Raw genomic sequence first — 26,142 nt, 5'->3', positions numbered from 1 at the left:
TACCGCTATCAGCAAAAATGCGGCCCGGTCGTAGATACATCGCACATCGCAGCACGCATAAACGTCTTACATCACATCCATTGAAAACGTGTGAAATGACACGTTCATGAAAAAAAACGTTTTGTTTCTTTTTCCCTTTGCTACATCTGGGACGGTCAGGGTCGCTGGCTCTCGTTTGCCCGCCAAGACTCCAAACCGGTCCCGTCCAGACGCCGGGCGTACCACGTGTTTGCTGAACGAGAACTTGGGAATGACTTTTTCGGACCCTCCCTTCCGGCAAGCTGCGTCTAGTTTAAACTTGAATAGGTCCTACTCCTCTTTTCCCCACCCAGAGCGGTTTTGTCACACTTGTCGGTGATATAAGAGGAAGAAGGCCGTCCTTGGGGTAAGGGTGGAGCTTGTGCCTTAAAGGGAAGGACTTGAAGCCGGTGAACCACAAAAGTTCGTCGCGTCCGGTCGGAGCCACTTCGCGCCCTGTCGGATTTAGACGGTCTCTCGTCCTGCACTTGTTCTCTGCGGTGAAGCGTCCCTGTACGGTGTGTTCGCCAACGCACTCTAGATCTGTCGCTGATTTTTGGAGAAAAGGGAGGAGTTACAACAGGTAAGGACTTTCTGGTTGCTTTCTTTTAAATTTTCTGTCTTCTGTTTTATTGCCTTAGGGTAATTCATAACGTCCTTTAGCCGACTTTGAAATGGTTATTGCAAACTAGTGGTCCGTCTTTGTTCATGTCGCATGTTTTCCTCAGGATGAATCACAGAACACAACGGTTTTATGATATGTATTGTTGGGATAGCATACCTTCATGTGCGTTTTGTATTGTATTGTATTGTAACATTGGAAAGAGAAACGCTCCTTATGGTAGATTTCTGAGATTCCCACGCCTTAGAATGTAACAAGGTGTTTCCGCATGCCGCGCCTCTTAGGCCTACCTTATTGATAATGAGTCTTTCTTTATCTAAGCTGGAGTGACTCAGCGTGTACTGCTAATCGTTATAAAAACTAACAGCCCATCAACATAAGAACAGTAGCAGTTTGTGCCCGTCAGGGACGTCTATTCATTTGGCACGTTTACCCGGCTTGTCACCGAAACTATCTGAGGAATTTTCAACTTGTTCCGCCTGGCCTCCTCGTGAGTTACCCGATGAGGTGAACTCGGTGGTAGTGTAATCCAGCCTATATCGCACGGGGGAAGTTTATACTCACCCAGACCCTGTCCAAAGGCTATCAGCCAGACGTGAACCGTAGGTAAAGATTACGACGGTAGTGTTGAGAAATGCGATCAAGGCTGGCGGAGGTTTGAACATGACTCGGAAGTGGTCGGCAACCCTCGGCTGTTCTCGTAGCTTCCCCGTCACAGTTCGCTGTCACTTCGGCAGAGTTTAAGCACGGTTTCGGAAGCGTGCCGTTTTACTCGCGGTTTAAGTGCGTTGTTTTCAAACCATATTACAAGGGGCTTGCTGGGCTAATCTTTACCTTGTAAAACAAGATCAAAAACATGACTATTATAGAAAAAGCTGCAGGGCAGCTTAGATAAAATTATCGCCTGGGGATTTACATGTGTTAATGTTTTATGTGGCCTGTTTTATTGGCTGCCTTTCTACAGCTTCAGAAAACTGTGGCCCAAATTCACGGACAGCGTTCTATCATAAATCATCGCCTATATGTAAGTGGCTGATTGACCTTGAGAACAGCCATCGGGAAACAGCTTGAAAGCAGTTAAGGGAGACATGGCGTTTTTTTGTTGACGGTTTCCGCGGTGGTCTCGCCGCGAACTGCAAACTATCCCGAAAAATGCTTTGTTTCCACCCACCGAGACCTACAGTAAACACTTGTTTAGATACCCCAAACGCTTCCACTTTCGTAGCATATGATGTCATACGCAAGACCACCTAAGTATGTACAAAATTGCATGATTGATAAAGCTGTCATGTCCATAGCGCTCCACTCATCATGACGGGTGAGCCTGTTTCGTTTCCAGGACAGTCTGCCCATTCTAGAAAGCCGAAAGGGCCAATCTAACGAGCTCAATATATCCCAACCCCCGCATTCAGCACAGGCTGCTTTCCTGAGTTAATTTTCATTGCAAGTCGCTACTATACCGGGCAGTAACATGCATGACTGGTGTCTCACTTGGATGTAGTATCATGGTTGCGTTGGCGAAGTTTAGAGTATTTGTCTTGCCACGACAGATGGAGTTTCGTGTTGACGGCTCTGCGTACCCCCCAAAGTCTTCTCAGTACATTGTAGAAGTATTCCAAATAGCTCTGCAAAATTTATTCCTATTTTGACGCCAATATCACATCCAATACTGGTCCTCGTGTATACAAAAGCAGTGTGTATTTCTCAATTTGCCTCATCTGCCTATGTGCAAATAAGAAAATCAAATGATACACCTAAAAAACATGATTGAAGCCTGGTGAAGTTCACCCCCAGATAAACTTACACATGTCACACGTATAAAGTACCCATCATTTATCATTAAGTAGTTTTGCCAATTTGCATTATCTATGCAAATCACTTTCTCATTTGCACGTTTGGTATTTCATTATAGAAGACAAACAAATTAAACAAACACAACTGCAAAGAAAATGTAATTGGCCTAAACTTTATCTTTGCCCCATCGAAGGTTGCTAACATTTTTTTACATTTTGATCACGGAAAAACAATTGCATGAAAGTGAGAGGTGGCGCTTTCTAGTGGTGGAGAGTGTATTTATGGCACAGGCTGGGAAATGCTCGATCCTGTCTCTCGTGATAATGATATAGATTTCTTCATAGAGAGCAGCCAGTCCGCCCGCGTGTATTATGGACTATTTCCATACAGACGACAGAAGTATCGGTCAGTCGCACTGTGTACGATGAAAATTGGGGTGTGTGCAGAATCTCTCCCACCTTCCCAGGGACTTTGAACTTTGTGAATCTGATATGATGTACAAAATCTGGACATCTGCTGAGCCTCTCTAAAGGCCGTCTCGGTGAGCGTGGTTTGATGTATAACCCGTCTGGGGCACGGCAGTGAACCCTGGGAAGGTCCACCTCTCACGTCTGTCTTTACTTTTGTGGCACTTCTGTTAAGTCAGTACCATATCGACACTTGCTCTCCGAAGGCCTGTCACATAATTCACAGGAGCCACAGGGTCCACATCTACCTAGATAAGAACTAATTGCCAAGGCGAAACTATTGTGGGAGATGAATAGCAGACATGGGAAAGATGATGATAATGATTGTGATAAGAAATGAATCTTCTCAAATATGTAAATAGGGTCGTCCTTGGGTCTTTCATTCGTTCCAAATAAAATTTTTCTTATAAGCATTTACAAAAGACGATCTAGAGTCAAGACGCTTCATTTCTTACTTTGCTGTACAAGAAACTGCATCGGCAGAGCTGAAAATCCTGAAGAAGTGTTGTCCAAACTTCGGGTTAATTCTAGTCAATCTTGGATAATGGCAGACACCACGTGCACATGCATGAGTGTAAGATGATCCCTACAGAAACCATAAACTGTGCAGTTGTTCTATGACAGAACAGTTGACTACGTGCAGCACCGAAGGAGGAAGAATAGATCAAAGCAAAAACACCACAGACATGGCGTAACGTAACATTACAGGAAAGTTATCAACCCAAAAGACTGCCGAAACTGTCTTCATCAACCCTGCAGGTGTTTGATGGCGTGTTGGGACCACTGTACCGTCCGTGCAAATGTTGTTCCAAACGAAACTGATAAGATCCGTCAATCCACATGGGCACTTCTCTGGTTCACAACTCGTGTAGCTGTCACAATCAATATACCCTTAGAAAATCACCTGTTCTCGTATAACGTTATACTAACGTTGGATGGGCCTAAATTGGCAGGTATTTCATGAAGTGTCATAAACATGCGCCCATTTTATCCTGCCATTTCCGCCGTCATATCTTAAGTGTTTGTTTTACCTTTACCACACAGTAGAGGTTAGCGGTTACGTTCATTACCGTTTTCCCCAAGAGTGTGCTAAATTTCTGTCAACGCTACCGGAGCTGTGTAAACATGGCACTCCGGTCTGATAGGGACGGAGCACGGTTTATTTAGACTACAAGCGAAGCTGTTTCTTTGTAGTCTTTAATGACTCCGCCCAGACTCTAATTATATTTCAGTGTGACCTTTTTGTGAACGATTGTACGATAGCCCTTATAATCAGTTGCAAAAATGATAAGTTATACAAAAATATACGTCATATACACTCACCATGACGTTATGATACATTTTGTCTGTAACGAACGGTACAGCGATACAAATCGAGAACGTTCGTTCAAAAAATATAAAACCAACCGGAAACCAGAAATCACCGTGAATATCATTGCTTTGGGGGGATATCCTGTACATAGTAGAGTAGACTATCGCACCACAGCCATATCTCAGTAAGACATCTGGAGCCACATAGTCCCAGTTTTTTTCAGCCTGCCGTATGTTGTGGATATCCTGTTAAGCTAGTACTGTGTCTATTTTATCGCTGATTCTGTCTATGTATTTTCCCACCGACTCTCCTAAGGCAACAGACATGCAGATCGTAAGAAATTGAAGCTAGGAAGTGAAATTGCAATTCACAACCTGAGACCTTTCCAGGACCTTTGATGTGGCTTCCTGCTAGTATAAATGGCGTGCATAGCATGAAGAAATAAGTGTGGAAACACACACAGACATACAAACAAACAGACACGCCCAAAACAGTACCTGTCATTTCAATGACATACATTATGTCGTGCAAGTACCATGCATGCATCGTGCTCCTTTTCTAAACTAATTTTCATAAGCCACGTGGCAGTACCCAAAAATTGCCATTGGCACAGTCGTGAGTAAAGGTAACTTGAATCAATGCTCCCATGGGATCTGACAGACGATATGTACGACAAAGCCATTGGCTGGCAGCCACAAGAAGCATACTTGCGGTTTGAAGTACGCACCATAAAGTTTTCAGTCAACCATTGCTTGTTCACTTTGAACAAACCCATTCCCATGGCCACCAATCGACAGATATACCACGTTACTAGTCACTTTTGTGACAAAGCCAAAAGAAACAAGCGAGTGTTTTTGTCCTTGAAGTACCATCGACAGGGCTGGGAATTGATCTACGTGTCCTTCTCTCCCTTTTGGCCCACATCGTGGCAATGGAACATTCCATACACTTTAACACCAATGGTGTGCAACTAAAGTAGATGTACCCACCAATCCCCGCATTACAGGTTGTTACTATCGTCCTTGTAATGTTTTATTCCCTGAAAATGTATGTGCAGGCCTAGGTGACACGTGATGGCCGCATGTCTGACAACGTGTAACGCGCGTGTTCGACAGCATGTATGGAAATAGAAACCGCCAGTCGTATGCAAATCAAAGTCGCCGTTTATAACAAAATCTGCTTTAATCTAATTTGGCCTTATCCAGGACGAGGTCTAATACAAACAACTTAATCCTCTATGATAAAACGGATTTTTCAACGCGATTCTCAATACGGCAAAGTTGATCCATTGATCCATGTTATACACTGGTAACTTTTGTACAAAACTTTTGCACTTCTTTTCTTTTACAACTAAACGTTTACATACACGTGTGGGTTGCAAATCAGAAAATACAATACTCCAGCATTTTGTACCTTGCAATGAAAACCACCACCCTCGTCGTTTTATAAACAGGCAACCTGATCTACGCTTAAGCGCACGATTGAGTGAAACCTGTCCAAACCCATTGCTAATTCAGTACAGACCAGGAGCAACTGTCGGTCAGGGTTTTAAAAGACCCTGTTTCGTGTCATGATCCGATGAAGTTGTACCGAAGGATAGTTTGTATCTCAGATTAATTGGATAAGCCACAAATGCCGACTACCGCCTTTGTGCCCGACTTATCTTGTCTTTCTGTAAAAACAGCGCTTTGCAAAATTTAGGCTCTAACCTAACTATAGCTATACATATATCTCAATGCAAAGGTATCTTTTTTTAACATGGTGATATTCAGTTCACGGTGATGTTATAGTACAGCACAAAAAGATTTTCCTAACTTAACATTTTGTGTTATATCTTTCGTTTCATTTCCAAACGTGTTGGTGCATGGAAATCTTAATTAGATAGCTTCACTTCATTCTGTTTACAGGACCTCACTGAAACGTTAAAAAGATCATAACATGTACAAGGTCTGTATGGTGCTAGTGGCGTTCTGAATTAATTTATCCAGATGGATATTGTCATATGTCAAACTGACATAACCGATTTCATGATATGAAGCTTGAGCAAAGACAATTTTGAAAACGGGGGGAGTGCTCTTTCGGCGGAAGACGTTTGTAGAGAGTTAATAATCACCTAAGAAGATGGTCCTTATAGCCCATCCGGTCGTCCTGCCGGGATCTAGGAAGAACATGTAACATGGGATTGTTATTCTAAGAATATGATGTGAGTCCAATTAATTTCTCTCTGTATCGAATTTGTCATAACGTTTTTGCTTTGGCGTGACCTTCACCAGTAATGCTGTCACCTTGACTCGCTCCGCTGTTATTTGATTCGGAGATTTGAGATTTGAGAAAGAAAACGTCTGGTGAAGCAATATTTGAGGGCCTGTCTCACAGGGACTCTCCATTTGAGGCGAAATCACGAGGGGTGTTTGGGGGCGAGTCGTTGGGACACTGGGTTTAACCTCTATAATTAAGACCCCAGACGTTGACGGTTTGCTTTGATGGACCGATTATCACCCCGACAGAAGCGCGACCCCTCTTGTGTCCTTACCGGATTTACCGGGGCTTAGACCGACATCAAACGCGGAGGTCGTAATTTAAGTACGAAGTCTGCCGGGGAAAGATTTATATATGTGTCACGGAATTTAGACGTCACTTGACCCAGTCTGTATTTGGGCCAGTCTTGTTTCAACTTGAAATTCCATCTGTAAATGTGTCTATTGACCTTATTGTGGGCGATGCTTTCTTTTCTATGTTGAACGATTCCATTAGTTTGGACTAAATGATGAGCACGACTGTTTAGCGTCATCGCCAAGTCGGTAAGCCTAAAACAAGATAAGGTTTAGTTGTTTGTTTCCTTTCTTCTCAGTTGCCTGTCCATTTGGTGTCAAAGTACGATTATAGATGAATTATCAGCCATTAAAATATTTTCATATTAAGAAAACGTCATTCATCTTAGTCAAACTAAATTCAATTACGGTAACATACCCCCATCTATGACAGATTAGCCATGTTTGATTTATTCCAAACCTTCAGTCGGCGATTTGCTCAGGAGATAAGCTTTGGCGAGTGATGTGCCGTCAGCCGGACAGCAGCAAGCACATGGTCCCCTGTCGCTCAGTGTTTATAGTCTCTACCAGACTGGCTGCGTTGGCTAATAGAGGGAATAATCTGACTGCAGAGTTTGCTAACAAAGGCTTTCTAACTTTGAATTACCTCGCAGCTCAGCATGGGGAATGTTAACCCTATCGTGGACTAAATGTACAATTATTTGCGGACTTTTCGGGGGCCGAATTTTACGATCCGTACCACCGTAGGACGGCCTGGTGAAGGCTACACTGGGGTTCTGGCTTTCTGGATCCCCTCCTCAAATGTCAATGCTAGAGGTGTTTCTGAGCGATGGGGCGGAGGTGGAAGGAACCCCGTCAAGTCCGAAGTTGTCATTTGATGATATCTGAATCAATTAGCGGCTCTAGGGTGTCTTTTAGCCTGGAATGAGCCGAAATTCTTGTATTGTTTAATTAGTGACCACGCCTCCTTTTCCGTAGAGACGTTGCAGATTTGGTCAAGAAGGTGGTCTGGTGCAGGCCGAGAAACCCGTTGATTCTGGCAAGATATCTCCAGGAGTCGGTTCTACAGGAGAGGTCCTTCCACCTTCTAAGTTGCTCCTTTACAGTAGGATCGCAGAAACGACTTTGGTAAGTTCGAGTTTTACCAGTTTGCCATCAGCTTTATATGCAGCAACTTAGTTTCCGGGAAGTAGTTTGTGTTTCTAAGACAGGTCCTTTTGATAATTGGAATTTTTCAAGTTGATAGACAGCAGACAGATGCTCTCACTGAGAGCTTGTTTTAAAACAGAATATTCCACAGCTTCTATCGCAAAATCGGTCAAACGATACCTAACCTCACAGATGGAATTTTTTTATAGAAGATGTGGGCAAATCTTACCTCAATAAGCATGTAGTTTAGCTACTCCCCTCCCGTATCAATAGCGTCTCATTGGAGTTCATTTTCACGTGTTCGTGAGCAATAGAAGTGGTGCAGGATATAAACGCACCCAAGATCGATGTGGGAATTTTTATGCACTTGACCATCAATTGTGCGAATTTACGTTCAAATCTCGTAATCCGCGTCGTTTATGAAAGGTTTGAATCATGAAAACGAACTGCCAAATTCGCACGTATCCTGTTGGGTGGATATGTGTTTCGCAGCGCGGGCCTGTTTGAAGTATTTCGGTCGAAGCGGGACAAATTGGTTTGACCTTTCCCTCGTGAGTCGTTTCTCGGAACCACCTGTTTCCTAAACGGTAGGGACCATTTCCGTAAGAGCTTGTATTGCCTCCGCGTCCTGTAGGGTTTCTGAGGAAGGTGGTAGACTTCTTTAGCTTTCTCTGTGTTCATCAACTCCCCTCCTCGCCAAACACTTCGACCCCGAGTAGAAAACAACTAAGGAAAATAAACAATAAACAGCCTTTTTAGATTCCTGTCTCCTAATCGGGCCAAAGAGAAGATTCATTGATATCCTTTCAACTAGATCATAGCTTTTCCTTACAAGTTATATAATGTTAGAAAAGCCACCTTAAATGTCGTTTGCCGGCCAAAGCATAAGAGATTTGGGGGGAAAGGGCTCCAGGAGTAAGAAACCGTCCTTAGATGGGTCATCTTGTGAGCTCTTGCTACGTTCGTTTCTCTGCTTGTCGTTGGTGTATTTAAGAAAGTATTTAATTTCCGTCCGGAACGTCCCCCGCCCACCGAATTAGTCCGGGCGGGGCCCTGGAGACGCTGCCCCGCCGCCATCTGGACCACCATGTCGGACCCCGCGGATAACACGGTTATCCCTTCAGTCACCACCTCAATATGGACAGCTCAACTTATCTCTACTGATAACTGCATTTCTCCGCATTTCAAAAATCAATATTGCAAATGCAAATGTGGCAGTATGCACAAATGACTACGGAAACTAATATGGAATATACTATGTAGTAAAACCTATCATGACTAAATACTGTTGGATTTTAGCACAAATTCTACTGGGAAGCCACGACAAATATTCTGCATGTTTTATGTGATAACATCATGTTTGGCATTTGTGGATCCAGTGGCGAGCATTTAACAGGATAGTTCCTCCACCTCTCAGACAAGCGCAACCCAAAATTTGAAGGGCTCTGTGTGGTAGAACTTCTAAGCTAAGTAGATACTTGAATAGTTGATAGACGACATTCAGTACCCAAAACTTGTAAACTTATCCATGACCCTGTTAATTGCCATTTTATTGTTCTCTTTAGCTCTCTATATAACGTTAGCAAGTCTAGAACAGAATTTAACCGTTTGTTATCTGTGTAAGAAAAAGAATGCCAACTTTAAATATTGCATATTGCCACTTTACAAGTTCATGCCATTATGAGTCACGTGATCGACGCGCCACATGGCCATGGACGGAAATTTCCACAGTTTTCCTTGATCGCGCGACAGAGGAAATGTGAAACTGTCTCTCATTTTGTACGCTTCGCTGCGCTCCTTGACAAGTTTCACATGTTGTTGCCTTGTTTGTGGTCGTGATTTAACAATGGTGTGTTTGATAGCTACTTAATAAACAGTTGAGACGCAGGTTGGGTAGGGGAGAGAGTGTGGGGACATACTAACGTGCCGCCGTGCACGTGCTGGTACCGGTACGGCATTCCTCACACCCAGTTCTTGCGGTATGACATCCATGTGGGAAGGTCATGCTGAAGGCCAAACGTTTAGAAGTTCCGATTCAACAAAGGCTATACCCTCAGCGTCACGTCTCCGTTGTCCTTATAACGCGGTCACATTCGTTGTAACTTGTAGGTCGTCGTACGATATATATTTGCTATCCGAGGATATTCAAGCAGGCTGTAACAGCCGACAGGGATCTACATGAGTCTTATAAGTATCCATACAACCGAATGTACATGTAGTACGACACGTGCACAGTTACCCCAAGAATGCCCTCGGTGCTGCGGTCGTACGACGATCGTGGGACGAATTCTTGTGGTCGGGTCCTTGAACAGTGCGCATAACTGATGACGTAAACCTTCAGCACAGGTATAGTTCTTGGCAGTCCTATGTGGCGTACATGTACATCTGCACCTGTGTCGTTGCCGGTGGGAGGGGTGTCTCTATTAAATCATTTTATCAGTCAACAGGAACCTAGTGTTACAATCATGACTGACCCCTCCCCGCATAGACAGACATGAGCACAGGTGGGCACGTGCGTCGCGTAGGGCTGCCAAGACTCCTCTCGCAGGCTACAGCCCTGTCCTGTACCCGTCTCTTCTACTCCGCAGAGAACAATTAAACAGAGCAGGGCTAGAACCACTCGAGTGCAGTAAGCTCGACATGAAAAGTAGACATTACAAGTACATGTAGACATGATTTGTTTGGTCTTTATTTTGCATTCCCTACGCCTCTGCTGTGCAATCATCTCGAAGGGCTACTTCGATAAATGGACCTTTCCGGGGAGAAAGTGCTTTGATAGGAAATGTCGGTCTGCTCCCTTACTCCCCGAACGTGATTTCGTAAAATTCGTGCAATGCAGTTTGATATTAGAAAAACAGTCTTATAAAACGTTGTCTGTACCCTTCACAGCTAACTAAATAAGATGTAGACTAGACTATGTTTAAAACGAGATTGACTACTGTGTCAGCGATACGCACTTCACTTTACCTTAAGTATACATGAGTGTCGTTCATCATCCATCAATATCATGACAGTTTAGTCATATTATAATTGGTCTCAAAACGTTTCTGACAGCAGTGGTGCATAGATACGGGTTCTTCAATGTCAGCAAACGTGAAGTATCCACTCTATCGACGTAATTAACGTTTCTGCGTGATAGCTTCCCAAGGTGCTACTTAGAAGGGAATGCATCGTTTTGAAGGTCGGGTCAAGGTTAGGGGTTAATGAGAACTTTCCGTCTACGAGATAGCTTTCCCTCCTTTTGAACGTGACGTCTAGGTTAGGATTTGAAGTACCTCTTCGTATGCCAAATCCGGGATTGGGGGTTAAATGTTTTAGTAGCCTTTTATCCATACCTAAGACTCACGCCTGTACTTATCGTGGTCAACCTTAGGCCACGCTGATTTGATTATATGGATGACATTCTCTGGGAGCCCCAAAAGGGGCGAGTGTGCGAATAAAAAAAAAATTGGCCAAAAGTTTATCATGAAATCTAAATGGTCAGAAAGTCTGAACAAATGACCAAACACAGAAGAAATAGTATTGAATATCGAACGATAGATTTTTTTCAATATTTGTATTCTTTCACATCTCCTTCCTTGACCTTGGACTTTGGAATCATATGAAATATGTTTCACCTCACCTATCCCTTGACCTTCTGGTGGGTCGTTGGGGCACCATGACAATATGTTTACCGATGTATTTTTTGTTTAATTTAATGCATATATTTTTGCTCATTCTGCAGCTGCTTAGTACGATTTATAGCAAGTTTGAAAACATTTTCTGAACGGCCAAAAGTTAATGCGCGCGTAGATATCATCCACCTAGTCAAATCAACGTGGCCTCATATTTACATAACAGCCTTTTATGGAAGAAATAACCGTGGCTGTGTGATATAGAATGTTTTTAAACAAAGATGGAAACTATAAAGGTTCTCCAATGTGAAGCCATGAGGTTCAAGACCACCACTCTTTACTCTGTGTAAATCAAAGTTGACAGCCGCGTGACAAACGAGCTGCTAACATGTGATCTGCCCAGGAGACGCCCCGGGAACAAATAGCCTTCGTATGGAGACAGTCGGCTAACGGGGCTGAGGAGATTGGCATACGGGGACTCGTTACTTTTGCCGAGAAGTGTGTGTGTGTGTGTGTGTGTGTATGTCTGTGTGTGTGTGTGTGTGTGTGTGTGTGTCTGTGTGTGCGTATGTGTGTCTGTGTGTGTGTGTGTGTGTGTGCGTGTGTGTGCGTGCGTGTGTGTGTGTGTGTGCGTGTCTGTGAATATCATTAATTGACAAGCCTTTGATGGATTCTAATGATATTTGGTAGATTGGTAGGGGTCGGGAAAGCCAATAAATAAATAGATAAAAGTCAAATTCGACAATGGGTCCTTAGCAGCTTGTTAAGCTACTGCAGTGGAACTTTCATCTTCGATATCTCGTGTTCAATGCCGTAGTCCGTCGTGATTCTTGAGTGGTAGAAAGATCTTCGGGCAGAGTGAGAGATATACGTTTTTGGTCCCCTGTCGGCTTTTTCGTAACTGCATGGGCTGATCTTGTTTCAAAGTTTGGAGGAGAGTAAATCAATAACGTGTTGACGGATAGTCATCATTTCAGGCATGTTCTTCATCATTTCCTTTCGCGCATGTGTGTTGTTTAGCATCTTTAAGTGATGGTTTTTTTAAGCATACAATTGCTTCAAGCCGTCTGCTGCTACCCGACCCCCACCCCTGGCCCGAACAGGACATGTAGGGGTTGAACTTGATTTTGGCAGGTTCCCGAATGGCGAGGCCAATCGTTCTGGTCAACTAACCATGTTACACAGCACCATATATCGGCCTTGTCACACTCCACAGGTGTTCTGTTTAGTCTGCGTTCGCGTTCTGATTCAGAACAGGTTGCTATTCTGTACTGGATTCGATACTAAAGCTAAAGTTAGGATATATTTGCAACTGTATACATGCACAATTTAAGTAATGAACACGTCACATGGTAAACCATACACCCCCACCCCCAAAAAAGTCCACAAAACGCATACATATCGTCAATCCATATAGCAGGTACAAACACTATGTATATGTATGTGTTTTTCTTCCTTGTCAGTTAAAACTCATGCTGTAAGTGCAACTGTCTGTCTGTGAGAACCATAGAAAAGAGCAAGCGTTTCTCGTCCTGAATGTTTTATGTTTCGGAATGACGCACCGGGTGTCTCCTAATGGGATAACTAACGATATTTGTTTTTCCTATCCACTTGTCGCAGGTAACATCCCTTTAACTTAAAATACACAAACCAGGACTTGCGCTAGAGGCAGTTTGATTCTTGAGTTTACTTCCTGCCTGAAAAGAATGTGATTTGTCAAGGTCTATGTCATGAATAAGTCACTGGTGTCCTTGGAGACTTGAAGTTTGCTACGTTTGTTTGTCCTTGATGTAAAAAAAAAGTGACAAACATTTCTGGTTGAACAATACCGCTTGACAAGGTACTGGTACGTATTCTTTGCTGTTGTACAAGAAATTATGTTGTTCTGCCAGAACCCGGCATAACTTTTACAACCACCTGGCACCTCTTACCTACCACCACCACCCCCCTCCCCTTATGCACCACTTGCATCGATGTCACTGAGATTGATGACTTACCTTGGGGAAAAATCCCCATTTTAATAATGTTCATGTCAGCAAAATTTGTTTTCTTAGTAAAACCCGTGGAGTACGGACCACCTCGTCGCTAACTTATAAAGGTTAAACAGCACAAGGTCATCCGTAGGCAAGGTCAATTAAAGGTCATCTGTGAAGAGACAATACTTTGGTGGCGATCTGGCTAACATAGTAAATCTACACCCTTGCTCTCGGTAAAATGCCTTTCACTCTTATGCTTTTAATCTACAGTTGAGTAAGGCACTCTTGCACCGTCAGTTCTAGGCATTTAGATGGGCTTATGATAGACCTATAGAATTACACCATCCATATTCAGGTGAGTTAATACGGTACTTCCAGTCCTCCAACATGACCTGGCTTTGACCTCTCTTCACCATGTCCTTATGGAGGTTACGTTATAACTCATACATCCTTATCTAAAACCTTCACATCTGTGTACATTCAAGGGTATTAGTCACACTGAGTTGTGTATATTGAGCCCTGGTCCCGTCCCCACGCCCTTGAAACAGCAACAACTGATAAGCCGGAAATTTTTGTTGCAGAATATCGTCTTCGGAGAAAGAAGGCAAGGTCAGAGTCTCGGGATAGGTGGAAATTCTCTTTGTCCATTCGAAACAACACTGTACCGTAGTATACCAGATACGGCAGGATTGCAGAAGTCTGTATGATCAGCTGTACACAAACTATGGTATTTTGTTGTATATAACATACCAGAAGATAAGGGAACTTAAAAGTCAACAAGAATTTAAAGCATCTGTTGTTCCTGTCGGGTTGAAGTGGGGACAGAGTAAGGCAAATTCAGACAAACCTTTTCCAAAGACTAAGACCGTATCAAACAAATCTAAAAAAAATAGCGTCGATCTTTGTATATTAAGAATCGTAGCCTTCAATAAACAAGGCATCACGCGTATGTATTGGAATCACGTATTCAATGGTTGTTAGCTCTCAATCACATCTTCATCTTCACAGAGTCAAGTTTTGAAAGTGTATTTTTGGTTGTTTGGCATTTTGGTTTCCTTTGAGAATGACTAACACGGCACATTTTGGCATCCTGTAGAGCCCATGGTCGGTAATTTCAAACCAAACAGCCTCTGCAGCAGGTGCGGGGGAGGACTACATCAGCATTATGTGCTGTTGTGCTGTGGCCATGGTGTTGTTTTTACGCTTTACAATTCTGGCAAGGGTAAGTGGTAAGTGGCAAGTAGTCTCTAAGGTCGTTCTCCTTTTTTGAGGGAGGGGGGGGGGGTCCAAAAGACATGCACTAGTGGCGATGGTTGGCGTTCCAGAAAATAATTCCACCCAGCTACATTGTGGCTATGAAGGACCTAACGCTGACAACACTTCTAAAGTACTCATGCTGCACGTGGGCGGTGTTGTTCTTTGTTCTTTGCGGGAGAGTGCCGGCTGGCAAACGTTTCTTGCAAATGTCAGCGCCCTTCACTGAAGATTATAATACGAGAAAGATGTTTCAATATTTTTCATTTTCCCATGCTGTGTTCAAAGGTTTATTCATTATTATTCAATAACAGTGTACTTGCCCCGTTTGACATACGGTATTTCAGACTGCCATGCTAAGACGTGGGGTAATGAAAAGGTACAGTGCCACCTGGCACAGGGTGTATGATATAGGCCCTCTATGGATGCGGCCTACTTTTGTGGGCCCGGGGGGTGGGGGGTGGTAACGATGTTCAACAAGGTCCAGTGTCTCAGAGCTGCATACCTTCTTGGGCGGCGTACCGATTAGATTTGGCCATGAACAAGGACATGAGATGTGAGAGTGATGAGCAAAACAGCTCAAGTCAGAAAAGCCAGCCATGGAAAACTAACAGCCACCCAGTGTGTCTTAGGAGGATGCGAGTTACACTCATGCTCTGAACAGCTCTGTGATACGTAGGAAGCAAGTTTAGTACTTTTTACAACGTTGTCTCTTATACATATTTCACAATATTGCAACTTGTACATTTGCTTCGATCAGCAAAAGTGGGGATCGTACAAGATAAAGTTGCAGCAAAAGAAAGAAAGAAAAGAAGCAGCTTCCAAGATGTGAGATTGCAGCTGCTCTGATTGCCGTTGATTTTCGAAGAGGAGTATTTTGTAGGCCTGTCCATTCCATGTGCATGGCGCCGACATGTGCCAGCGTTAGCGGCTCTGTCATCACATGCTGACTCATAGTTTGACATTTGCCTACAGTGTGGTTACATGGTTACCTAGCTACGGTTCTAGACACCGGTTATTTGCTGGTAACTTGTGCCAGTCAACATCTGACAGGTTGGCGAAATGCCGGGTACAGTTGCGGAGCCTTAATACGACATATTGCCTGTTTGCATGTTTGGTTATCTACATGAAACTGATGAAAACAGAAATGACGATATAAACTTGCATTTCAGAGGACTATAGTTTAGAATTAATTGATTAGGCTATGATTTTCTACATGCCTCTGCAAACGTTCAGTTTGGTATTTCACGAAATTTTGTAACCGACTGTCGAGGTGTTCCCGGCTCTTGGCAATCGCTCAGTAGTTAGAGGACTATGCGAAATGTATAATGAAATCGAATATGGTTACAAACTATACTTTCATGTCGCCCAGGTAGAACACAGAACATGTTGCAAGGTTATATCTAAGCGCTTGCCGAAAATGAAACTTGAAACCGTGCTTTGCCAAGGGACCCCCTCCACTCACACACACACACACACGTGCGCGCGCGCGCGCACGCGTTTTCATGTTGTTGTTGTTTTTCCGTTATGTTGACTGATTACAACGCTAGCTGTCTGTTTGGAGGATGAGAAATGCATGGGAACCGATATAATTTCCAGTTCAATTAGCCACTTCGAGTGGCTGCGGATTGACTGACTTTACAGTACTTCTCTCTGCACCAACTCGATCATGACCTTCTCATCACCTCCCGGACTTGTCTACCCAAGCCCACCATGGCAGTGACCGGCATACTGTAGTTCCATCCAGTTCCAAACTTCAAAGGCCCCGAAGCACATTGAGCAAACGGAGTCCCGACGATCCTGTTTCTCATCCGCTTATCCCCGGCAAGGTCAAGAGAAAGGCTAGGGGTCAGATGGAGGTCAAAACACTTTGCCGACAGTCAGCGCTCAAGGTCGCCATTCTCGCACTGTGTGGTGAACGGGCAGACAAGTTAGCATTCCCACAACATCTGCACTGCAAATCTTTTTAGCAAACAGACGAAATACCACCTTCCTCCTTCAAACAGCTCTAATGGCTATGGCAGTTCCGACTTGCTCTGGCCAGATATCTCTGGTTTGCCCCGGTTTTCTTCTTTTTTGTCTGCTGTTTTCTGAAGTTATCACGAAGACCTGCCGGCGTTGCAAGCTTGTGCCAGACGTATTCTGTGTTTGAAAAATACTTCTCTCAAACATTCTAGTCACCGCGTGAATTCTACAGACAACAACCTAAAGTTGACACGTCATGCCGAAATCAGACTGCTCATGTGTCTGGTATGCGAAAGTGTAGTAGAATGTTCCCACGGTATCAACCTTCATGTTAAAGTAGAAAACACGTTCATCTGCTTTATCAGTAAACTAAGTCTTGATAAAACTATGTCATCAATTTGGATGATAACCTTTGAAGCTCGACAGGTGAAATAGTTTGCCTACTATAAAACACAGAGTTAGTCACATGAGGAAAGGCGGGACGGGTGATGACAGCGGTGATAAAAGAGTGCAGGAAAAACATATGTAACAGCGAGCGTGTTTTCTCCAGTCTTAGTCGAAACCACTCAGTCCTGTGTTCATCCTGCGTACCAAACAATACATTAATATCATGTCAAAATCATAGGATAAATTTAAGTATGGGAGTGATTTAAGAAAAGGAAATATGATGGCGAGAGGAATCATATCTGAATATCATGAGACCTATGATGGCTGAATCATGATGAAAGTTCCCGGATGTCACGCGGAGTCCCGTTGTGTCCCGTTGTCAGCAGACGTACGTTACCTCTCGCGATGATGCCACAGACATGGGTAATTATCGCACAAGAATAACGCTATGAAAGCCGTAGCGATTGTTTTACTTACTTTTAATGTTCTTAATTATATCGTTGAGTCAACATCACAAGAGAGAGCAAACTTAAACTGCAGAAATCAGTCTCACCTACATCTACCTATAATGCCCTTGGTCTCACATGTTGACAACAAAGCACTGTTTGGGGGAATGATGATGAATGTTTATCAAATTTAGCTACATAACACCGTCTAAATATAACTTAAAAGTGAAAAGCTGACAAGCTTATGGTATAAATTTTAGCCGATAAGCACTTTAAACCCTATGTCCTTGCGTTAGCCTGTATCAGGCTACTGCCATTAACTACCGTAAGTGATATGTAACAGATGTGTCTATTTGAACATCGGGGAGGTCCAATTGCCAATTGCCGTTAATTGTACGTCGGGCCTGGGTCCAAGTATCATGTAGAGAGAGTACAGAGGGAAGTGGAGAGGGCAAGGTGATGATGGGCATAGGGAAGTGTTACTTCAGCACATGCAAAAATCTTGTTTTTTGAAGTCTGGAAGTTCATGGGAGGTCGGAGCTCTAATTGACAACATGTTGAGTGTATTGTTCAAATGATAGTCGCAGTTTCTTTTTGACATTACAAAATTGCCAATGTTGCAGTTTTCCCTGACTTTATGTACAAACTTGACAAGATTCACAAGTTGTGAAGTAATGAATTTGATTTGCAGAATAGAATTGTCACGCAAAAGCATGCCAGAGGTGCTGATCATGAAGGTAGAAAAATTATAAACAGTAGATGGTAATGGAAAAATTAATGAACAAAACATGTACATTGTAGTTATATATCTGTTTAGATATGGATAACTTTCTTATGCTCAAATAGGGGCATTTGGATATATTTAGGCTGTCAGGAAAACTGTTACCATGTCGGCTGGTACATGTACATGGCACGGCGCAGTGCAAGAGATGCGGGAAAGACTCCAAGTTAAGGGACGCAGACGCATTGAATAAGAGGTTCATACAAAGGTCGAAAATATATAAAAAGATTTTAAACGCCAGCAGATGTAGCCTGACAGTTTCCATTTGTAAGAACGGGTATTATCCATATCACATGTTGAAAGCACGTGTAATGAGTTAATAGTTACACTATAGCAGATGCATGTTGCTTCCATCACTCTTTTCAAAGACTTACTTTTTTTTGCAACCTCATGTTCGAAGGCTAATTGAAAACGAGCACAACCGTACAATAATGTAAGTTTTTTAAATGCCAATAGATCTACATGTATCTGTTATTCTACGTACTCCACTTGGGAAGTCATCTTTGGAGGCAGTGGGTAATGAATGTGAATAATACCGAATTTAGAACAATTGATTTTTGTTGGAATATAGTCGCACATACGTCAAATTGATTTGGAATAAAATCGATCCGAAAAATGGCAGATGGAAGCAAGATAAGTCACACAAGGCCATCATATCTGGAGAGATTTCTTAAATGTCAAAGCCATGTCTGGGATTTCAACTTTCAGACCTCTGTTAGCTATCGGGTAGCATGGAGACAGATTGATTGATGTATCACAGAGACTTTAAATCTGGCAATCAGGCAGGGCACGTCGCACGGCTTTCAACAAACCCGTCCTTGGTCGACCTGTTAGTGTGTATAAGGGGGAGGGGTTCTTAGCAGGATTATACTCGTTCTGGGTAGGAACCTACATTCTTTCATATAGATGTGCACTGATCAGCGTGTGTAAAGGTGTTCCGTGGACCATAAACCGATGTACATACTGTTAGGCTTTTTATACATTCAACGCCTGTTTGTTGCAAAGCTGAAGACAAGCAGAAACGAAAGTCTCCCGGTGGTCGTACAGAATCGCACGTGTCTGTCTGACTATTGGCTCACTTGTAATCTCAAGTGAAGTGTACTAGGGGAAAAAAAAGGGCCCGGGAAAAAGATAGTTTGACAGCTGTAAAGCTTTCATTTCCTGAAAAAAATATAACCTTGTTGGCGTTGTTAACAACACCAGAAACACCCTGGTATCCGACCCAAGCGGATAAACATGACTTGCGCCAGTATGAAGTACTGTGTCGGTTTGACCTTGGTGAGGTGACACCGAATACGGTAACGACTTATCTCGCGGGGAGAGCGAGAGAGAAATACGACTTTCTCGAACCTGTTTGGACCAGAAACCAAACCTGCTTTTCACCAGAACTTTACGTCTGTTAAGTTCACAGAAATGATGGATTCATAGCAGCAATGATCCTCACGTGTTGGCATGTTTCTGTCAACGCCAAGGCAACCCTGTCTCTCCTTATCGGGCCAAGGTCTGCCACCTCGCTACTAACTACTCCATGCCCACAGCTGATAACAAATTGGTGAAAATCCGATAACACTTCTACTCCCCCTTCTGCTCTTCTGGAAACGCAATCACGTCAGTGTTACTGCTGACAAAATTATTCTCTGTCTAGCGCCTGAACTTCATATTTCAGTCGGATGGAAGTTGACCCGTTGGTCTACTCCAAGGTTAAACTATCGGTGGGGTCCTTTTAACTCACCGACGTTCAACGTGGCGAATAGAAACATACAGTGACACAGGGGTACAGGAACAAGCCAACGGGTGGGGGCTACTTACAGTAAGGCTTGGGTGCCCCAACAAATCACCCCGAACTGCCTGAGTGCCGTCTGCTACACCGACGTCAGTTCATAAAGGGGCTGACGGAGTGCTGATCACTCTCTTTCCGCCTCTAATCCCTACTTTTGCACTTCGCAGGTATGTGCTCGTGGAGACCAGCCCGTATTGCGCTGACGGGGACGTTCCTCATCGCCGTCCTCGTCGGCATGGTAGCCGTCTACTCTACAGGCTACAGCTTCATCGCCTCCGAGGACAGCTACTTCGCGTTCGGCCTGTACGGCGCCGTCATGTGCGTGCACCTGATTATCCAAAGCGTGGCGGCCTTGATAGAACATTATCGCATCTCTACCGAGGAAGACCTGGAGGAAAGCGACCGGGTCATCGGTCTGGTCATAGCAGCATACCAGGAAGATCCCGAACTGATGCGTCACTGCCTTATCTCAGCTAAGACATTGAAATATCCCAAGATGAAGATCGTCATGGTCGTGGACGGAAACAGGGACGAAGATTTCTACATGAAAGACATTTTCGTGGACATCATGGGAAAGGAAAACACGGCGACGTTTTTCTGGCAGCACAATTTCCACACGTTTCAATCGGACAGCATTGAGGAAGTTTCAGCGGACCCGACCGAGCAGCTAGTAAACATGGTGCGGTCGCACCAATACAGCTGCATTCTACAAGAGTGGGGAGGAAAGAGGGAGGCTTTGTACACAGGTTTCAAGGCACTAGGGGACACCGTGGACTACGTCCAAGTCTGCGACTCGGATACCATTCTGGACCCCATGTGTGCCATGGAAATGGCTAAGATCCTCGACAAATACGAGGATGTTGGCGCCGCCGTGGGGGATGTCAGAATTCTAAACAAGATGGACTCTTTGATTTCGTTCCTGAGTAGCTTACGGTACTGGATGGCCTTCAACGTGGAGCGCGCTTCCCAGTCCTTCTTCAACTGCGTCACGTGCATCAGCGGCCCCCTGGGACTCTACCGAAGCACGCTGATCCAACAGGTGCTCGACCACTGGTACGAGCAGAGCTTCTGCGGCTCCAAGTGCACCTTTGGCGACGACCGACACCTGACCAATCGCGTGCTCAGCCTGGGCTACGGCACCAAGTTCACCTGGCGCGCCTCCTGCCTCACCGAGACGCCCTCCACCTACCTCCGCTGGCTGAACCAACAGACCCGCTGGTGCAAGTCCTACTACCGCGAGTGGCTCTACAACGCCCTGTGGTTCCACAAGCACTCCCTGTGGATGACCTACGACTCCGTGTTCTCTGGACTCTTTCCCGTCTTCCTGACCATCACCACCTTCCAGCTGGTCTACAGAGGGAAGATTTGGAACATCCTCCTCCTGCTCCACATCATCCAGGTGATCGGTATCGTTAAGAGTATCTATGCTTTTGCCCTCTCCCGTAGACCCATCATGTTGTTTATGTCCATCTATTCGCTCTTGTATTTCACCAGTTTATTACCCAGTAAATTCTTTGCGCTCTGTACCATCGGTAAAACCAGCTGGGGCACGTCAGGGAGGAAGAAGATCATCGCTAACTACATCCCACTTGTTCCCCTCTCCATCTGGTTTACCATACTCCTGGGTGGTTGTGGCTACACGGCCTACCAGGAATGGGGTAACCCGTTCGATCGACAAAAGCAGGCGTATCTCATTATAGGGACCTGTTTTTACACAATCTACTGGCTTTGTATGACAGCTGCTTATATAGTGTATAAAGCCAGGCATTACCCTGCAAAAGAATACCATGTATTAGCCTCCCAACGCGTCACTGAAGCTGCTGAAGAGGTTTAACCCAAATTGGTGCACGTCCCATTTTGATAGGATTGCCCCCTCCCCCCTTAATAAAAAATAATTCATTTCTTAATAAAGTTAGTGATCAATTTTTAATGTCGAACAAAATGAAACACAGATACATCTTGAATTTAGTCGTAAGGCTGATAATTTCAGGCCAAACCACCTCAACTCTTTACCACAGTTTACTTAGTTTAAAAACACAGTCTAAAATTGTTAGCGAATGATAAATTCATCCTCGAGTTTAGGGGATACTGGAGAGGGCGTATGCAAAATACCTTGTGTTGGATTAAGTCTTTTTTGTGAATCTTGAAACGTTTCCTACATATAGTGTCAATGGTAACGATTCATGTCACAGGAGGTCTTGAAATGTATTTGACACTACTTCAAAATATTTGGTACCATAGTTTTAAATATTGTCAGATGCTGAGGTTGGCAGCTGGCCAGTTCACTCCCTCTGTTATAGATCTCGGATTAGAGATTTTTAGGTGTTCGTGAATGTTTCCATGTTCTCAGTGCAAACTGTAGAAGACTGCCACACAATGTTGATTTGTACGAATTATTTACTCTGCTGCACATTACTGATGATATAAAGTACAAAGATTTATATTGTACGAGACGACCTGCTGCTTTTTATTTTGGGCAACAGATTGGGCTGGACTGTTTCCCACTTGCCCAATCCTACTGTCCGTAACACAGATATGTACGCATAACATGGGAATACAAGTGCCAAATGTGAATAACAATGATAATTATGTACAGAATTTGACATGATGTATTCAAATCTCCTGATGTCAAAAATTCGTACTAATGATTTTTTACTATTTCTAAATTTATCCCCATTCCACTAAAGGCTACCAGCTGCTGAGTGACCGCTAAGGGACCAAATTTTTTTTTTCACGTTTTGTATGTTTTGTTGTCATTTAAAACATACTTCTTTATCTTATACCACCTCACAATTGCAAAACCAAGGGCGCACAACCCCAATTTTGGTCCCTGCACGGTTGTTTAGCAATCGCCGCCAAGCTGAAAGGGGGGACGACCTAACCTGCAGCATTTATTGCCGCTAATTAGCAGTGCAAAATGTGTACGTCCGCACTACAGCAGAAACTACCAACTTTACTATTACTTCCAGGCCAAGTTAACTAAATTTTATCGTTCCGAAGCCCATAGATGTCATCAAGATCTTATCTTCGCATTTAGGCTGCAATCTTTTATACCTATGTTTTCATAGACGGGTCAATCAAGCGATTGAAATGACCTGGCCTATCGTTGAAACTTGAAGACATATGTTTTTGTAGAATGTCGATGATAGTTCGCATCATGTTAAAGGGTGGTGCATATAGAAGCTGTGATATTCTCAGAAAGAAGGTTCAACATTCTGCTGTGCAGAGTTGCACCAGATGCCAATCAATGTCCGCAATACATTCCGTATTACGTAAGACTTGTGAAAATAACCAGCTGTAAGCTAATGCCTGATTGGACGATGTTTTAACGTCATCTCTTGCAAAGAAACCACACGACCTTTATGTACTTGTAAGATTAACAATGTTTAACCTATGCGTTATGTGATTCCAATTTAAAACACCACAGGGTGTAGATGAACAAGGTAGTGGATTCGCTTCGCCTTACATGTAGAACCATGCATGTGGCGAAGGTTATTTGACAAGAACGATGTAATAAATTTTCGTCATCTGGAGTTCATTGTGCTGTAACGTGTTTGTGTTTGTTCGGGATAAGGGAGAGGCTGGGTAGATATCGACTGTACGTGGGATTCCAAACTTTCTACCACATTCTCGGGTATAAAGGATAATTGACTTGTTAGGCGAGATGTCACAAATTTTAATTTTTCATGACTTCACGTTAGGGGAGAGTCATACAGTCAAGCAAAATACTTTGGAAGAGATATACAGTCAGGCCTGTACAACAGACCATCATACAATAAAAAAAAAACACCTAGCCAATGTGACCACTATCATTTTTTTCATGGTCTCTTAGATTCTTTGCCCCTGCCCCCCATGACGGTGGAGTGACGCCCACCGAGCCTCACGGCTAATCTGTCTAAAGGTGCCCCAAACACCTACGGATTTGGTGCTGCCAGTGTGTCAACATCTGTACACTTGCCACTGAGACCCGTGAATTTTTTTTTTTAGATTTCATTTCCCGTTTCCCATTTCATTTTCTCATTGGCAAAAGCACTCCGGACTATAATGACCATCTATCCAGCCGGGTTTTATCGGTCTGGGTGGGCTTCTGGGGCAGTTTTGACTGTATACTTCTATCGGAATGAACAAAGATAGCAATGCCCTTCCCAGCGAGTCCTTGACGAGTAACACCGAGGCAGGCAGGAAGAGGAGCCGGTTCCCTGGAGGTACCTCCGTGTCTCAGCCGGGCTGGGCACCTATTTGATGTCCCCGTGAGGGGATACCCCCAGCAAGGTCACGGGAAAGTCCCCCTGTTAACGTTCCGGTAAGACGATGTTTGTACGTGTGTAAACATGGCGTTGGATTGCGAGCCTGATATCCCACTGGGGGTCGCGGGGTGTGCCGGGATGTGTGAATCTTGGCACGTGTGGGGAAGTCAAAGTCTGATGGCGTATGGACCAACCTGGAAAACTATACATATGTCTTACCGGTCTGTTTTTTTTTTCTTCTTCTTAATTTACCGTGTCATCTTAATGAGTAATTTACCTGACAAACAATCAATTAATCAATCAATCAATCAAACACACAGTTAACTTTAAAGTTAAGCTAACAACAACTGACAAGGTACTACTCCCTCGCTCGCCAAAAGTCAGATAGAGAGTAAGGAGGAAGGGGACATAGAAAGAGTCGGAAATTGAAATCCCGGGGAAGCAGAAGAAGTAGTGAAGGAAGAAAGGAAGAATGTTCAGTGACCCAACTTGCACAACCACTTTGGTATGCCTTTCGAAATAACCACTTATGCTCGCCTGCTGTTTTACGAGCCCTGTGAGCAAGTTTGGTCTCTGCAGGGAACGACCTAGCACGAAGTGCGTTCTACAGGTGGTGTACTCGTACATCACAACCACGCCCCCTTGTGACTACTACCCAGGGGACGGTTTATGAAGGCTGCAAAAGAGGGGTGCAGAAAGCAAGGTACGAGTAAGATAGAATATCTGCATCTTGGTTGAGACACACCTGTTATTAACTGTGCACATAATTCTATTGACGCCACAAAATGTGCAGGAGATTCTTTTATAGTCCTCTACATTTCTGAAGATAGAAGCACCGAATAATAGTTATGTAAACATCCTTGACTTCTTTGGCAGATTTTGATACGTCTTTAGCATCGCATTTTTGGAATTGGATCTTGTAAGAAGAGTGCGAAAATGATTTATGGCAAATTCAAAGGAAAGTCCAAAGAGTTTTACTCCATTGCAGATATGTTTATTATCTAACTGCATGAGACATACGAGAGGAATTAACATTTTAACACAGTAGGATGATTAAAGTAAACACACGGCGGCACGCACAGTCGGCTGTACACAACACCGAGCCATAACTCAATTCGCCACTTTTACGGTATGTTTGACCGAAGAGACAGGTTAGGTGAAGGCTATAGAAATTTACAATGCCTTTGATCATTTGCGCAAATAAACGTGCTCTTTATCATGGATATCGTCCTTCAAGGTCGTTGGTTCGTCACTAACGTGGTCTCAGCAATACCTTCCAGGCTATCGTGACCCTTTCTTTCCTTTTTTGTCCTTTCTTTCTTTTTAGAAATGTTATAGATGGAGATATAAGAAGAACGGGGGACAGAAACTTTGTGAAACTTGGCATCAGTATGGCCGCTATAACCACTCTTCTGCGTAACACACCGGCTTTGTAGGCATGCGACGCAGCATGCACGGCTGGATATATTACACTGAACGACCTGCCAGACTTTACCTTTGCACGTCTAGCTACAAACGTAAAATCTTTCAAGCTATCCCTTGGGGTACTTGGTGACAACGATTTTCACTCAACGATAGCTCAAGGGGAGACTATCTTATTGGTGCACAATCGAAAAACGACACTACCAAAAGTCAAAGAATATTTTTTTAAGGAAAGCTTGTCTCGCCCCGTTAGTAGCACATACCGTACAGATTGAATCTGAGAAGTATTTTCTGTCCTTATCCTATTGGAGAGGTCAACCGTTTCCGCGGGCTCAAAGCTGTTTCTGATTACCATA

At 43.7% G+C, this 26,142-nt stretch overlaps 1 protein-coding gene across 2 annotated transcripts; it reads left to right on the top strand.

Annotated features, from left to right (window-relative positions):
- The first annotated feature begins 190 nt into the window (after positions 1–190).
- On the top strand, positions 191–23,650 carry LOC118410184 (hyaluronan synthase 2-like). Of its 2 annotated transcripts, XM_035811725.1 has the most exons (3): positions 191–601; positions 7,744–7,893; positions 20,285–23,650. In XM_035811725.1, the coding sequence occupies exon 3, from the start codon at positions 20,287–20,289 to the stop codon at positions 21,949–21,951; it is 1,665 nt and encodes a 554-aa protein (XP_035667618.1). In that variant the 5' UTR covers positions 191–601; positions 7,744–7,893; positions 20,285–20,286; the 3' UTR covers positions 21,952–23,650. The 2 variants fall into 2 exon arrangements, with proteins under 2 accessions (XP_035667618.1, XP_035667619.1); XM_035811726.1 differs by lacking the exon at positions 7,744–7,893.
- The last annotated feature ends 2,492 nt before the right edge of the window (positions 23,651–26,142 follow it).

Source organism: Branchiostoma floridae, chromosome 2 (genome assembly GCF_000003815.2).
Source record: "Branchiostoma floridae strain S238N-H82 chromosome 2, Bfl_VNyyK, whole genome shotgun sequence".
Lineage (NCBI taxonomy): Eukaryota > Metazoa > Chordata > Leptocardii > Amphioxiformes > Branchiostomatidae > Branchiostoma > Branchiostoma floridae.
Note: the sequence above shows the minus strand (reverse complement) of the source record. Positions and strands in the feature narration are given on the sequence as shown.